We start from the raw sequence: 17840 nt of genomic DNA on the forward strand, positions 1-17840 counted from the left end.
TAGAAATTCTAGATCTAGAAAGGACCTGTGTCTTACACAGCATCCATGTGTGGTAATTATCATTAAGCTAACGCACTTCTATTGTAAATGCTTTATGCCCAGTCATTCATTTAGTCCTCACAACTTAGGTTTCCAATAAGTGATGAATGAGTAGAAAAAAATAAAGGAGACTGTATTTCATGAACATCTCAGAGAAAAATGGGAAATATGTCCAGTAACATACCAACTCTCCAACTCTTCCTTGCTGAGATTTAAAACATGAGCATAAAGAACACTCACAAAACTCTAGTGATGATAGGAGGAAAGCAGTATTCATTTGGGTAAATTCTTAGGAATATGATTTAATATAAAGTTAGGTTTGGGTCACTAAGTGTGATATTTAACTTACTTTAGATAGTGTCCCTCAGGATAAAGGGAGGATTATGTAGATCCCAACAATTAACACAAACCTTGCATGTTTTGTTGTAATTATTTCTTGAAATAAAGTGATTCTAAAGGTTAGTTGGGAAATTTCTCAGTGAAATAAATTTCAAGTCTTGGTGGCAGTAATTGTGTTTTGTTTTGTTTTTTAACTGTTGGATTTCTTAGCAACCCCCTACGCTAATGATAATGCACTGTGAAACATGAAACTCTAGTCCATTTCCATTACATGTCCAATAATATACCAACTCTTCCTTGTAGAGCTTAAAAACAAGAGCATAAAGAAGTCTTTGGTGGGGAGAGATGGAAAGGGAAGAAAGCAGCTATCTTAGCTTCTACTACATTATCATTACTTTGAAGAATTTTACCATTTCAGCGAAGTATTGATTTAATGGTGTCAGAGACTTCAAGGCACTCAAATGCAATGCATTTATGTTTAAAACAGAGTTCATTTATTAACTAGTAATTTTATAAATGCCGATCATGGGACTAACTAATAAATCAAAGAATATCAAATGCCTGTTCCTAAATGAGACAACTCTTTTTTTAAAGGGATTTTTTTTTTTAAAGATTTTTATTTATTTATTTGACAGAGATCACAAGTAGGCAGAGAGGCAGGCGGAGAGAGAGGGGGAAGCAGACTCCCCGCTGAGCAGAGAGCCCATGTAGGCTCAGGGCTCAATCCCAGGACCCTGAGATCATGACCTGAGCCTAAGGCAAAGACTTTAACTTACTGAGCTGCCCAGGCTCCCCGAGACTTAAGTCTTTTGTATAGTACCTGTTTACAGCCAATTGTTGTAACATCCCTTTTTCTCCTAAAACAGATAGAAGTTATTATATAATTGATACCCAGGTTATGTGAAATTATGATGAATTTTGTTTATGCTCACTTTGTGCATTTAACAATCTGACTTTAATATTACCCTGTGTTTTTTATGTAGTTAATAGTGTTTGAGGTTAAACTATGATTCAGTCATTTGCCTGATAGAAGTTTATTGCGCTTGTGATCCACAAGTGCCATACTTTTGGGAATATAGGTTGCTTGATCCAGGAGAAATGTAAACAGTAATATATTCATATATCAAATCATAAAAATATTTAAATGATAAAAATACGAGATTCCTTTAAATTGTATTAATTGTAAAATATATTGGTATTAAGATTAAAATATATAAAATGTGTTAATTTCCCCTTTAGTTTAATTATTGTTTAATTTTATTCAGGTAATTACTATATATAGTCCCAACTTCAAACTTTTTCTTACATTTTGAACAGTTTTGGCTATAAATGGTGGCTAGCATTACAAGATAATTCACAGCCCCAGTTTAATCTGAAATTTAATGAAATAGGATACTGATAGTAATTTAAGTAGGCACTGGGCCAAGTCTAGAGAAATTTGGAATAAATGAATCTAGTTGTCATTGCCATATTGTGCCCCTTCTTGGTATATTTTACTCAGACTACGAGTTACACCTCCTAGGGATTCTGTGTTTGACCTCATGTTTAAACACAGGTTCCTGTACTACACTTGTCCCCTGACTTCTAATCCCTGTCTAGTTTATTTGCCTCTTAAAGACTATTTCCCCTAGATTTGGGCTCCAGTGTCTCTATTATTCCAGAGTATCGTGGCTGTCTGGGTCAAAGCAGTGCATTTCATAATCTTCCTTTATGAAAACAGCTTCTACAACTTCTCCCATTCTGGAACCTTGGCTGAGGTGTACTGTCAATAAAATTTAATCATGATACTATTATACCAATCTACGAGGAAATTTTTTAAATTTTTTAAACTTCCTTAAATGTGGCATCTGTTCTAATATAAAGAAGTATTCAGTTAATACTAAATTATGTATGCATAATTTATATATTTATTTATATAACATTTCATGCTGTTCTGCAAAGAATACAGGTGGTAGGGGGGAGATAAAAGCCATTTAAAAAAAAAGTGTGTTTGATTTCTTTTTCTATTGTAGGTAACACCTGTTTCAATAACATTTTGGGTAGTAGAAGTTACATTTAGAATTGGGACTGTCTTATTCACCTCTATATTCCCCGGCCCTAATAGTCTGACATAGTAGATACTCAATAAGTATTTATAAAATAGAATTGAATTCTTAAGAGTGAAAATACTTTTTTCTTTTAAATACTCTTTATGAGTCTTAGCCTAACATGGGTATGTAATTCGGGTATCTGTGGCTATAAGCTAGCATAGTTGAAGAGACTATAGTATATAAAGGCTGGACCCATGTGTATTCTAGTAGATTTAGAGCTCTGTAGCTCTTAGTACTTTGCACAGAGCAAATTGTTAGGAAGGATGACCAGCTAATGGATATTGAAGAGAAGAGAGTCCTGTGAGACTTGAGTAAATAAGTGTCTAGTGAGTGAAAATTCATTAGATAGTTTTGTCTTCATTTGACAAATTTAAGCTAATTAAAAAAAAATCACACTATGTGACACATGTCAACCTGAGTCATGTCTATAAAAAATAGTAGAAATCAGTTTATTGTTCTATAATTACATGCATTGATTTATACCTCTTAAAATCATGAGCCATTGAGTAACGTTTCCCCAGTTGACTTCTGCAGTGAGTGACTGAATTAAATGGAAATGTAGATGATGAAGGATATTCATCCTGGTTTTGGACACATTTTAATATCTGATATCTATCACTTAACAACATGCAAAATCATAGTTACTAGTACATCTTGGCCGATTTCCATCTTCAAATTGTTCATGAAGAAATCCTGCGAATATTTTACCATTCTACATTATGGATAAATATATATGTAAATTCTCAAATTAGACTTATTCACCTATCTGTTCCTTATATGAGAATTGTTATTCTCCTAAATTTTATCTAATATTTCACAGCATCTTCAATTATCAGGTTTTTTTTAAAAAACAACACTCTTAGTGAGATATGTCACATTCGCAATGATTTCACACATTCGAGTAAATATCTCACTTCCGTAAGCTCCCCTAACATATGTGTTTTTTGTCCATTTATTTGGCATGTAAAAGCTCCTAATAGCTTTTTTTTTAAAATAAAGATTTTATTTATTTGAAAGAGAGAGAGAGAGGGAGGAAGCATGAGCAGGGGGTTGTGGCAGAGGGAGAGGGAGAAGCAGACTCCCCGCTGAACAGGTAGTCTGATGTAGGGCTGATCTCAGGATGCTGAGATCATGACCAGAGCTGAAGGCAGATGCTTAAGCCATCCAGATGCCCCCTAATAACTTTATTTTTAGGTCTTTTCTGTGTTTTTCTTGTCTCTTATGAAGTCAAAAATATTTCCATACAGACTATATTTAATGTTATTAAATATCATAGTACATTTATTGAGTCATATCTGAACAATTATGGGCTATAAATAGATTTTTCCTCTTTGTTTGAAACTTTGAGGTATTAAAGTTCATTGGTCCTTGTCATAAAACTGAATCACCTCCCTTGGGAAACTTATTCTAATCTATGGAATGGCATCTTGTTTTTGGAAAGAGAGAAAGGAGGAGATCAAAGGAGAAAAGGGAATGTTGCTAAGATAAACTCTTATTTAAGTTTTGTTTTAACGTTCTTTATTATTATTCAACAGCTAAATAGGATCATTATGTAGGGAGGGAATAGAAAATGTTATCAGTATTGCATGATGTCAACATATATTTTGAAAAGCCAAGTGTATTACTGGCCAGTAGTATAATAAGTGGGATAATATAAATCATGCCCCCTTTTTTAATTAAAAAGAACTGGTAATAACTTATAAGAGTATAAAATTCTTAAGTCAATGTTCTCTAAGTGTCTCATTCACTGACTAGCACATAGTAAGAGGAGAAAGAGTCAGTAAATATTTGTCGAATGGACAAATATATGGATGCTTTCTTTTTCTTTTTTTTTTTTTTTAAGGTTTATTTATTTATTTGAGAAGGAGCAGGGGGAGGGACAGAGGGAGAGCGGGAGAGAATCCTCAAGCCAACTCCCCACTGAATGTGGAGCCTGAATGTGGAGCCTGATGAAGAGTTCGATCCCAGGACCCTGAGATCATGACCCAAGCCAAAATTAGGAGTCAGTCACTTAACTGACTGAGCCACCCAGGCGACCCATGGATATTTTCTTTTTCAATTCACTTTCTCTGTTATATGGAAGAATCGTAGAAGCACTTGAGGGATATTTAGTGAATCTGTTCCACAGAAGCTCTTTTTTTTTTTAGGGTTTAAACATGAACAAATAGAAAATTGATATTTATGCATATGTGTTTAGATAGGTAAATGTCTATGACTTTCTCAAGTCTAAGTTCTTTGAAGGCATTCTTTTCTATTTTCTCCATAGAGCCTAACACAGTTACTTATATAACAATACATTTTGTCAATTCTAAAATGCTCATTTTTGTTTTTTACTTTTTCTTTGTCTTTAGAGAGAGCAGGCCATGAGCAGGGGGTGGGAAGGGGCAGAGAGGGAAGGAGAGAGAGAATCTTAAGCAGGCTCCATGCCCAGTCCTTGTTAGAGGGCTGATGTCAGGACCCTGAGATCATCACCTGGGCCGAAATCAACACTCTGCTACTTAACCGACTGAGCCGCTCAAGCACCCCTTTTCTTTACTTTTAAATAGCATTTGGACATATAAGAACCTCAAACCTGTTTTCTTATTTAATCTATTTCTTGCTTCAAAGTTATATTTATGGGACTAACAAATAATAGTAGACTAAGTTCCTCAGTGGTGTATACTTAGAAAATTGTCACTCATTGAATTAATTGCTCACCCAAGTGAGCACCTCCAAACCTACCTCTTTAAACACTGAATGTATTATTAAGATTCACTGTCCATAAACTTTAAAAATTTATTTTGTGATTATTTTGGTACATTGGACAATATTTAGTAATTTGTGATTTTGAAAAATGAAAGATCTTTTCCTAGTACTTTTGGGTAATGGTATATAGATAGAATATAATAAAATGTTTCAGTGTCTTAAGAGTTCTTGATTCAAATTTTAATCCTGTTTCTCCTGCTCCTTCCATAGCTTCCTGCAGACTTCACAAAACTACACCTTACTGATAGTCTCCACCCACAGGTGACACACGTTTCTTCTAGCCATTCAGGATGTAGTATCACTAGTGATTCTGGAAGCAGCAGTCTTTCTGATATCTACCAGGTAAGAAAGTGTTTTCCTTGTCATTTGCTTCATTTTTGTGTATGCCAAGGAGTTTTATGATTCTTAATTGATAGGATCTATAGAGTAAATATATATGTGTATATTATATGTACATACAGGTACATAAAATGTTAATGTTACAATATTTACAATATGTTACATGTTATAATGTTATTTTATTATATGTTAATGTTATATTTATAATGTAATATGTTATGTCACAAAATGTTACAATATTTTATAATGTTATATGTGATATATATATTTTATATATATTTTATATATATTTTATATATATCACATATGAAACATGTTTGTTTCAGGGAGTAGAACTACTGTCTAATTGTATTTGCCTCTGTTATTACCAATTATCAGAGTGTTAAATAGAGTGGTTACAATGGAGATGTTTCTCTTGACTTTAAATATTGTATAAAAATGACTACAGACATATAAAATTTTTGATTCTTAATTAAAACTGTAGGGGAAAACTGCAGAATTATGCCATAGAGTAAGTTTTTCTAATTAAAATCTCGAGATTATTATGATTAGATCAATGAATTTTTTTTTGTATTTTTAAATTTTGTATAGATTTGGTTATGTGTATAAAATAAATTCTTATGATACTGGTGGATAGAAAAGAAACTAGGACTATGGAATTCCAAAACTGTTTTAAAAGCAAAATAATTTTAATTGGTAAGGAAGAGTTCATTGGCTTAGAATATGCAAATTTGGGAAAAGTGACTTAAATAATGCAAAAAAGTCCATTTGTGGAGCGGTCTTGAAATAAATGCTACTAATATGAGATTTTGGATGGTTTCACATAAAAAGCACATAACACTGGCTTCTTGGGAATTGTGAATGAGATGACCAAGAAATGCTTTCCTTTAGAAACATGATAGTTTTAGTATCATTGAAATAGTCAGGCAGTGCTAAATTTCTATTAAAAAAAAATACTAAAAGTAAACACTTAGAATACCACCAGGGCAAAAATATTTAAGTTCTAAATTTAGTAGATCTTAGAAAATTAGTTTTGTTTGAAGGAGGTAATAGGTATACACTTTCCTATAATTCAGGGGTATTATAGAAAGTTTACCAACTAATAATCGAAAGACACAAATGCAATTATTTGCTGATTTTTGGCTGATTAAGAATTTATTATTTTGCAATAAGAAATATTACTTGCCTCTTTAGAGTAACTTTTAAAAATTTTAGTTTGATGGAATATGAATGCAAAGATAGATACCTTACAGTAAGTGTTAACTTGAAATTTTAGGAAGTAATCCCATTTTTCAAATGTTAGAGGAGGAGAAAGTGGCAGATCAGGGCAACTTTGCTCTCCTCCCTCCACCAGCCAGTACTGCCTATTTTTAGAAGTTGGTTTTTTAAAACATTTACTTAAGTAATCCTAAAACAGGGGCACCTGGGTGGCTCAGTGGGTTAAGCCCCTGCCTTCGGCTCAGGTCATGATCCCAGGGTCCTGGGATCGAGCCCCACATCGGGCTCTCTGCTCTGCAGGGTGCCTGCTTCCTCCTCTCTCTCTGCTTGCCTCTCTGCCTACTTGTGATCTATGTCAGATAAATTAAAAAAAAAAAATCTTTAAAAAAAAAAGTAATCCTAAAACAGTGAACAGTATAACTAAAGCTCTGCTTTATGGTAACTGAAACATCATGATAGAGCCCTTGTCTTCTCAACTTCAAGATGATTGTACACTTTAAAGATCTGAAGTATATACAAACCTGAATGGAACTCCTAGAAGGCAAATTTATAATAAGAATGAAGTAAGATATTCAAATAATTTATTGGGCATATTCCAAAGGGGATTCCAGTTTTATGTGTTTAACCCTTGAGTAGGCTAGGGTACGTTCATGAGGAAATTCTTGATGGTAAGGAAATATGTGAGAATCTGGACTGTGGGTGAGAACTCAAAATTGCTCTGATGTGGTCTGCCTGCAGCCTGACTTTATCTTGGAGTATATAGATGGAATAGAGGGTCCCTGTGTATTTTGTTTCATTTTAGTTGAGTTTCAAGGTATTCATTTCAAATTTGATGGTAGGGATGTAGCCTGTTAAGTTTATATCCTTCATACGGAAAAATCCATAGGCGTATTTAAGGATTTGCTACTAGCTATACAAAACTAAACATTTAATAGAGATCCCTCGTAGACCTTTCCATTATTTTTAAATAGGAAATTCTTAAGTTGAGAAGGAACCTGACAAATGCACCTGGGTCAGTGACTAGTCTTGTGTTTGAATCCTCTACTGCTTTTCTTTTCTTTCTTCTTCTTTTTATTTATTTATTTATTTATTCATTCATTCATTTATTTATTTATTTTTAAATGTTCATTTGTTAACGTTTCAAGTTCTTACCTAAATTCTCATCAGTTAACATAAAGTGTAATACTAGTTTCAGGGGTAGAATTTAGTGATTCATCACTTACATACAAAACCTAGTGTTCATCATAACAAATGTCCTCCTTACTACCCGTCACCCATTTAGCCCATCCCCCTTCACCTCCCCTCCAGCCACCCTCAGTCTGTTCTCTATAGTTAAGAGTCTCTCTTACAGTTTGCCTCACGCTCTTTTTTTCTTTTTCATTCCCCAACGTTTATCTGTTTTGTTTCTTAAATTGCATATATGAGTGAAATCATATGGTATTTGTCTCTGACCAACTTAATCTACTGCTTTTCTATCAGTGAAGCATACAGTTTATTCTTGAACATTTCCAGGGATGGACAGCTATCTCCCATGGCAGCCATTAAATCTTTGTGTAATTCTGACTTAGGAGGGCTTTCTCCTAAGAAAGGTGTGATATTGAAGTGAGTATAAGTGCTTATGAGATGGGCACAGAGAGATTGAAGTTGAATGCTGTGTACCAGAGAGAAAAGGGCAGAATAATACTTCTGAGAAGATGAGAGGAAGGGGGCTCGAAAGCAAAGTGGAGTAACTGGCTTTAAGAAGAAAAACCTTCCTCTGTCTTAAAAGGTACATATTTATCATGATGGATTTGGGGTGGGGAGTTTGGGAGTTAAGGGTGTTTCTTTCTCATGGCTTCAATTTTTCTCTGAAGAGGTGAGTTCATTTGTTGAGAGGAAGAGGATTGGCAGGTTGAGAGTTTTAAGCAGAGAAAGCTTTGAAATAGAAGTTTCAGGGAGTAGGAGAGCAAATTGTTTAGAGTAATGGAAGCTCAGCTGAGATGGTTGCCATCAAATGCAGAGTGATTTCCCTCTGTCCTGTTAAGTAAAAAGAAAGCAAAGACTTGGCTTCATCCAGTCCTGGAGTTTTGTTAAATGAGTGTAACACAAAGACGGATGAAGCAACATGCCAACGTCTTTTTAACTACTGAGCTTTGTTTTTTTGCATGCCTTCTGCCCGGAGTGTTTTCTCCTAGGTCGATCCTTTTCTGCCTTCATTTTTAAGTACTGTCTTCTCAGAGAGTTCTTTCCTTATTACTTTCTGAAAAGTAGGTCCTACGTTTTGGTTTCTTTCCTGGCTGATCCTTTTGTTTAGACTTTGATTGAAATAATTATTGCTTTCTGTGTTATTCTGTCTGCTTACTAAGATGACAGTTTCAAGAAGATAGGGAAACTTCCCTGTCTCATCTCCATTTTCTCTTTAGAGCCAGGATTGTGGGCATTGGATAGAGGTGTATTGAATGAATGTGATTGAAATATTAGAGTTCACAAGCTGGAGGGGTGAAAGCTAAGCATAGAAGGTAGTAAAGTCTAGAAGACCGAAGGTCATGAGTTGAAAAAGGGTTACCTTGGAAACAGGTGAAAGCGGTTGAAGGTAGGAATTTGTTGGCAGTAGAAAACAGAATGCCTAAGTTGGTGATATGAGATAGTGTAGTTGTAGCTATGATAAGATCCTAGCTACATAGTGTGATTATCAGAGCAATAGCTGGTGGACTGGAAACAGTTGTTCAGAAATAGATCAACAGAACAGAGAAGTCAAGTAAAATGGAATTCATGTGTAAGTACATAATACGTAATATAGGAATCCTTACAAATTAATGAAGAATGTGATGGATTTTTCAATAAATGATCTTTGAGGTGGAGGTAGTCATTTTATAGTCTCACTTTTTTATTTATTTTATTTTTAAAAGTATGTATGTATGTATGAGAGAGAGGGAGAAAGACTGCAAGCAGGGGGAGGGGCAGAAGAGGAGGAGGAAGAAGAGAATCTCAAGCAGACACCATGCTGAGCACAGAGCCCTACACAGGGATAGGTCTCATGACTCCAAGATCTTGACCTGAGCCAAAACCAAGAGTCAGACGCTTAACTGACTGAGCTACCCAAGCACACCTGTAGTCTCACCTTATATCATAATTAAAATCAAATTCCATATAAACTGGGGTGCCTGGGTGGCTCAGTGGGTTAAGGCCTCTGCCTTCGGCTCAGGTCATGATCCCAAGGGCCCTGGGATCGAGCCCCACATCAGGCTCTCTGCTCGGCAGGGAACCTGCTTCCTCCTCTCTCTCTGCCTGCCTCTCTCCCTACTTGTAATCACTGTCTATCAAATAAATAAATAAAATCTTTTTTAAAAAATTCCATATAAATACTAAAGAGTTAGCAAACTCTTAATGATATAAAAATTTAAAAAATTAGTAATTAAAAGATCATTTGAGGCAAAGATTTAAAGTCAGAATACAACTCACTGGGGCACCTGGGTGGCTCAGTGGGTCAAAGCCTCTGCCTTCAGCTCAGGTAATGATCCCAGGATCCCGGGATTGAGTCCCACATGGGGCTTTCTGCTTAGCAGGGAGCCTGCTTCCCACTCCCCCCAGCAGCCCCCCCCCCCGCCTGCCTCTCTGCCTACTTCTGATCTCTGTCAAATAAATAAATAAAAATCTTTAAAAAAAAAAGAATACAACTCACTTGTGCAAATGAATAAGAAAAATACTCAGCTCACCATATACCAATATTCAAAGAATAAGAGTAGGTAATTTGCAAAAGAGTACATGTAGATATCTGTACCTTAAAATATTTCAAAATATATTAGTAATATAAATATGCTATTTTCCTGTCAAATTAGCACAAACTTTCTTACTTATAATAAATATTTACAGATAGATGGTCACACATTTGTTATGATTATAGTTTTTGGAAAGAAACCTAACAATTTTTACTAAGAGTTGTAAAATTGTTCCTGTCTTTTAGGCATAAATATATTTTTAAAGCCTGTATTTGAAACTTAAAAAGTTAATGTGTAAAGTTAGGAGCAGCATAACTTAAAATATACAAACTAGCCTTTTGCAAACATTAAACTTATTTCCAAATATATTTTTATACTTTCTACATATATATGGTTTTATAAGCAGTTCCTACTCCCTTGTCTCAGTTAAATTAGTATCAGTGTTAGCGTTCAATATAACCTTCTTCTACCCTAAATTTATATCGGGGTCTGACTTAGATACTCTTTGGATTAAATATGTATATTTGAAATTCTGCACAAAATTTATTTACTTCAAGAATGCTTAGTAAGCAACTCTTTTAACCATGGGAATATTCATGATTTATTTAGTAAGCAAAAACTTCTTTTCATAACTGACTTTTGATACCTGATGATAAAACCTATGCTGTAGTTATTTTTATTTTAGTTAAATAAATTAATTTTAGTTAAATTAATTCACTGGAGCTTTATGGCATTTAATATTTTTTCTGTTCATTTTCTTCATATCCTTTAAAAATGCAAAATAAGTGGAACTAGAGGGTATTATGCTTAGGAAAATAAGTCAGTGAGAGAAAGACAACTATCATATGATCTCCCTGATATGAGGAAGAGGAGATGCAACATGTGGGGCTTGGGGGTAGGAGAAGAATAAATGAAACAAGATGGGATCGGGAGGGAGAGAAACCATAAGTGACTCTTATTGTCACAAAACAAACTGAGGGTGACCACGGGGAGGGGGCTAGGAAGAGGGTGGTGGGGTTATGGACATTGGGGAGGGTATGTGATATGATGAATGCTGTGAAGTGTGTAAACCTGGCGATTCACAGACCTGTACTCCTGGGGCTAATAATACATTATATGTCTATAAAAAAATAAAAAAAATTTTAAAAATGCAAAATAATATCTTAAGAACTGTATTCATAATACAATATATGTAATCCCTTTTGATTTCAGGAAATCATAGAGCTTTTGGCATTGATCTAAAAATATTACTAGTTTTTTTCTTTTAGAATATTACTATTTAACTATAATGTACATCTAAATCTGTAATTTAGGACAGGAGTTCTTTGCCTAACTGAATTATGTAAATCTTTCTTCTTGCTCCTGAGACAAATATAAACATATACTTTTTAAATATCAAGTGTCTGTGTGCTTATCTTTATTTAGAATAAAAGAGTTTAAAGACTAGCATTAATCTTAGTAATATTATAGTTTGGAGGAAGCTAGAAAATAGCAAGCATTTTATTTATGTTTATATATAAATACATATATACAAAATTTTATGTTGTATGACTTAGCAAAGCAGAAAAATTTCATTGCTCTATTATATTTTAACTCTTTTTTAGTAGAGTTGACAGTGTTAACATTTTTACATTTGTTTGATGTGTACAACATAGTGATTCCACAAGTCAGTAAATTATGCTGTGCTCACCACTAGTGTAGCTACCATCTGTCACCATGTTAATATAGTATTATTGACTGTATTCCCTCTACTGTCTGTAACTTTTATTCTCCTAACTTGTTCATTCCATATCTGGAAGCCTGTATTTCCCATCCCCTTTAACCATTTTGCCCTTTCTCCCAATCCCTTCCCTCTCTGGCAGGCATCAGTTTGTTCTCTGTATTTATAGGTCAGTTTCTTCTCTTTTTGTTTGTTCATTCATTTTGTTTTTTAGATCCACATATAAGTGAAATCATGTGGTATTTGTCTTTCTTTGACTTATTTCACTTAGCATAATACCCTATAGGTCCATCCACTATTATCACAAATGGCCAGGCAAGATCTAATTCCTTTTTTTTTTTATAGCTGAATAATATTCCTGTGTGTGTGTGTATGTGTGTATGTGCGTGCGTGCATGCGCACGTGCCCACACATGCCCCATCTTTATCCACTCATCTGTCCATATACACTTGGGTTACTTCCATATCTTAGCTATTGTAAATGATGCTGCAATAAACATAGGGATGAATGTATCCTTTTGAATTAGTGTTTTCATTCTCTTTGGGTAAATATCCAGTAGTAGAATTATTGGATCCTACAGTGTTTCTAGTTTAAATTTGTTAAGGAACCCCCATACTGTTCTTCACACTTATATTCCTAGCAACAGTGCACGAGGGTTCCTTTTTCTCCACATCCTCACCAACACTTGTTATTTTTTGTCTTTGTGAGTCTAGCCATTCTGACAGGTGTAAGGTGATATCTCATTGTGGTTTTGATTTGCTTTTCCCTGATGTTTAATGATTTAACTATTTTCTTTATGAAGACAGTCTATTGAGAAAACTTGGCAAAGTATTATAGTGCAGAGTATTTACTAGCTTGAATTGGTCAGAACTGATTTTAAGTCCCAGTACAATTACTAGGTTTGGTTTTGTTTATGTTGAACAAGTTATTTGATTTTCCTAGTGTTTTCTCATCTGAAAAGTAGGGGTAATAATCCTAATTTGCTGAATTGATATGAAGATGATTATGTATTAAAAGCATCAAATGTAGTACTAGCTACACAGTGGTCATTCAATGTAGGATCACTGTTTTTATAATTATCTTATGAGCTGTTTAACCAGAATTTAATGGTTGCAATTAGCCTGAGACATTTTTTACAGTAAGAGGTTGTGATATTGAATAGAATTTTTTTTTTTTTTAATTTTGCCAGTTATGTGCAAGCTTTGTTACTAGGATGAGAGGAGGTAAAGATAAGCCAGTGCTGATATAAGAAAACATGTCCTCTTAAGGAAGGGGCTTTTTATTTTTTTTTTCAAGATTTTGTTTTATTTTGTTTTGTTTTGTTTTGTTTTGTTTTATTATTTCTTAGAGCATGAGTGGGTTGAAGGGTAGAGGAAGAGGGAGAAGCAGACTCCTCACTGAGCAGAGAGCCTGACACAGGGTTCAATCCCAGGATCATGACCTGAGCCCCCAAGGTGCCCCAGGAAGGGACTGACTTTTGAAGTAACCTGTAATGAGCTTTCTTTTCTTTCTCCTTATTTGAGTCAAGAACAGTCCTATGAATGGGAAGATAGAATTCTAGTTTGCCAGTAAAACTAGTTTCATAGAGTTTAAGTAATTTTGCTAAAGTCACATTGTAAACGTCAGAACTAAGATTTGAATAACTAAACTCTAAGTTTTTCGTTTTTTGTAAATTCAGTAACTGCTTGGTTCCAGGCACTCCTAAGCTGGGTACACTTCTGTAGGCCAGTTGGTGTTTGTTCATTAAACTTTTAACTCCAGTCTCTAAACATTTCATTGCTCATGAAACAGTAATATTATGGAATTAGTAGACTCCTAAAAAATTGTTTATCAAGTTCTATTTAAATGGTATTATGAAAAGGAATTCTTCTGTAGGGGTGCCTGGCGGGCTCACTCAGTACAACATGTAACTCTTGATCTTAGAGTCGAGAGTTCAAGCCCCCATTGGGCCTAGGGCTTAGTTAAAGATTAAAAAAAAAAAAATAAGGGGATTCTGTAGTATTTTAAAATATAATGAACATTTATTTAAAAAAAATAAGTTACTGGTTTAGTGAGTGTTATTTCGTGAATAATTTGTTTAAGAATGGAATACATATAATAGATAGAAAACAACTAAAGATCATTTACACACATGGGGAGGATTCATTTTTGAAGAGATTAATCCAATTCCCATTTTTAAAAATTTTTTTAAAAGATTATTTATTTATTTATTTGACAGACAGACATCACAAGTTGGCAGAGGCAGGCAGAGAGAGAGGAAGGGAAGCAGGCTCCCTGCTGAGCAGAGAGCACGGTGCAATGTGGGGCTCGATCCCGGGACCCTGGGGTCATGACCTGAGCTGAAGGCAGAGGTTTTAACCCACTGAGCCACCCAGGCACCCCAATCCAATTCCCATTGAAAAGCCTTTGTTCTGGGATGCCTGGCTGACTCTGTCAGTAGAACATGTGACTCTTGATGTTGGAGTTCTGAGTTCAAGTCCAGTGTTGGGCATAGAGCTTATGTTAAAAAAAAGAGAAAGTTTTTGTTCTATTTAAGATTTAAATATAATTAATTTAAACAACAGTAATGATTTCTTTGGGATGGTATGAAATATCTTTTTATCTCTTACTATATGTTAGATGTTTAAAAATTAAAGAAAAACTGTAAGCTCTATAACTGTTATTTAGAAGTACTTATTTATGTATTTATTTTAGAGTTAAACAATAGTCTTTACGGGAACCTATTATACAAATAAGTGAACACTTCCATGCAAAATAATGCATTTAAATGGAAAATATTTTTAAGTACTAACACACATATTGCATGGAGCATTGGTGTTAAATGTAAACAATGAATCTTGGAACACTACATCAAAAACTAATGATGTACTGTATGGTGACTAACATAGTACAAAAAAAAAATAAAATGGGGAAGAAAAGGAAGTTAGAAGTTTTTGTTTTGTTTTGTTTTTTAATTTCTGAATAAATTGAGACATGTGTTTATGAGTATGCCACAATTAATTCTGTGGTCTTACTGCTTTCTCACCTAGAGCACCTCTGCTGATAATGGTCTTAACCCCAGCAGTAATACAAGACCATTACTTACAGAGCTTTTGTAGACATTAGGTTTTTCATTTTTAATTATTCTGTCTTCATTAGATATTCTGTCTTCACTTATTTTCCCCTAAGTTTTTTCTTACCATATATATATTTTAGTTCAGGAAGTTGTACCTAAAGAACTAAAGGTGATTAAAATTCTTTTTGTTAAACTTTAGAAAATATTAACACCTGTTTGTACTGCTTTGAAAAGTAAGATTAAATGTTACGTTTGGCAGTATAAACCAAGACTTGAGTAAAGTTAAACTTTGTTGATAAAAAAATAATAATTTTTTTCTTTAAATATTGACTAAGCTGAATTACAGAGAAAGGAATAGATCCTTGTATAAGCCACATTCATATGTAAGTATCTGTTACAGAGAGACAGATTAGGTTTGGTTAAGACTGTAGAGTCAGAATCCTGGGTTGTGATTTGGATTCTGCAGTTTACCAGTAACATGACCTTGGAAAAATAATTTCTCTTTACCTGCATGTTTGAATAATAATAAATGTCAGTAAACGGCACTTACTTAATAGGATTGTATGGAGGATTAAGTGAGCTAAGATACATAAAACAGAGCAGTTCCCGGCATATTGTAAGTATTTGGTGTTAGAAAATGATGGTGATGATGATCAGGCTCAGTATTTTATGTTTTTCTCTTTCATTTTTAATGTGTTTTGCCTGTTCTTAAAAATAAGTTGTCATTATTGTTTTTGAAAACCCTGTGGACTGCAAGTTACTCAGCGTTAGTAAACTTTATAATACATGTTTTCTACAAAGTTAATGGTTTTAAAACAAACTATTTTCAAAAGTTTGATATTTTATCTGGAAAAACATGTTTGTGATGTTTAAGACTTACACAGTTAACATTTAATTGAATTCATTTTTATGCTTAAACAGTGAATTCTGGATATGTAGTAGGATAACACTCGTATATATTATTGAGGTGATAATCACAGTAGGCATAGAATGACCTAAATAGGATAACTGTTCTAGCCTTGATATTGCCCAACAGAAGAGATAATTTTGAAGAGATCACCATGACTCAAAAAACGTTCAAGTACTAGAGTATATCTTGATTACTTGGAATTCGATATACAGTCACCTGTGTTGAGGAATGAAGAAAGAATGTGTTACCAGTAGGCATATGGTCTTTTAATATTTTTTGGTAATTTATAATTGGAGAGTGGACATTGGGATAGTCACACTAAATGTTAATGTTTGTTCACATACTCACCAAGTTACCTTTGATTTATGATTCACTTTTCCATAAGGACTGTCTAATAGGAAAGAAATTGTTCAGTCTTGGCGTTAATAAGTTCACACCTATTCTTTTGGGGAAGGAATTGCTCAAAATCACTTGTTAACCTTAAATTCTTAGCTTAAGCCATTCTCTTTGAAAAATAGAGTAAAACCAAACACTGTCTTTTTCTTTAGTCTATTTCAAGTACAAATGATAGCTCAGGTAAATCAGAATTATTGAGATAAGATCATTAATTGTAACTAGAAATGTAATATATAAATTCACTCCTATTTTGTTGAAGTAATTCCTTTTACATAGTGCTGGTTCCTGGTTCTTGATATTGATATTGAATACATGCTTAGTTATAGACAAGTTAGTATACTAAAATATACTAAAACTTAAATATTTCAAATTAGATTTGTTCTTATTTCCTTTGAGTACAAAAGATTTACTTAAGATAATTAAAAAATACTGTTTTGGTCTCTTCTAAGGCCACAGAAAGTGAGGCTGGTGATATGGACCTGAGTGGGTTGCCAGAAACAGCAGTGGATTCTGAGGATGACGATGATGAAGAAGACATTGAGAGGGCGTCGGATCCTCTGATGAGTAGGGACATTGTGAGAGACTGTCTAGAGAAGGATCCAATTGACAGGACGGATGATGACATTGGTAAGTTTGGGTGAGAAAATGAATCTAAGAGCAATTTTAAAATTTTAGGGTAAAATGATCTAATAAAATAGAGCCCAAGAATAGTAAGCTCTAAAAAGTAATTAATTTATAAATTTCCCTTTGCATAAATAGTAACTATTATTTGTTGAAAAAAATAAATTTTATTAAGTTATGTTCTGGAGTGTGCAAGTAATAAAACTTCCTAATTACAGCCCTTCCTGCTGAGCCCCTTTTTAGATTATGGAAAAAAAGAAAAAGAAAAAGTAGTCTTCCAGTGTTACTTCTATTATTTTTCTTGTGAGCACTATTCCTATTAAGCTCATGTTTTCTGTATGTAAATACTAGTCAATGACAATTGGTAAAGTTGTCATGTTTGCTTCTCCTGTGGCTCCATACAAAGATGGGACTGAGTGAGAGAAACTATGACATGTCAAGTTAGCAGCCTGTGAGCTGTGGGTTGTTGAGACTTGAAGTACAGTCTAAAGTTAGAAATCTAAGTGGCTTTGTGTCTGTTTTCCTGATCCCTGAAGTTCCCTTTTCTTTTTTTTTTTTTTTTAAAGATTTTATTTATTTGACAGAGAGAGACACAGCGGCAGGGGGAGTGGGAGAGGGAGAATCAGGCTTCCTGCTGAGCAGAGAGCCCAATTCGGGGCTTGATACCAGC

The 17840-nt window shown here is 34.1% G+C and overlaps 1 protein-coding gene across 14 annotated transcripts in view; it reads left to right on the forward strand.

Annotated features, from left to right (window-relative positions):
- The window catches only part of RAPGEF2 (Rap guanine nucleotide exchange factor 2), a 239437-nt gene that overhangs the window by 181054 nt on the left and 40543 nt on the right, over positions 1–17840 (forward strand). For all 14 annotated transcript variants that reach the window (XM_082727766.1, XM_082727772.1, XM_082727773.1 and 11 more), the window contains 2 exons: positions 5424–5555; positions 16999–17176. In XM_082727766.1, coding sequence (XP_082583892.1) covers positions 5424–5555; positions 16999–17176 — 310 coding nt within the window. The remainder of the gene's footprint in view (positions 1–5423; positions 5556–16998; positions 17177–17840) is intronic.

The sequence above is a fragment of the Mustela nivalis genome (genome assembly GCF_964662115.1).
Source record: "Mustela nivalis genome assembly, chromosome: 4".
NCBI classification, from domain to species: domain Eukaryota; kingdom Metazoa; phylum Chordata; class Mammalia; order Carnivora; family Mustelidae; genus Mustela; species Mustela nivalis.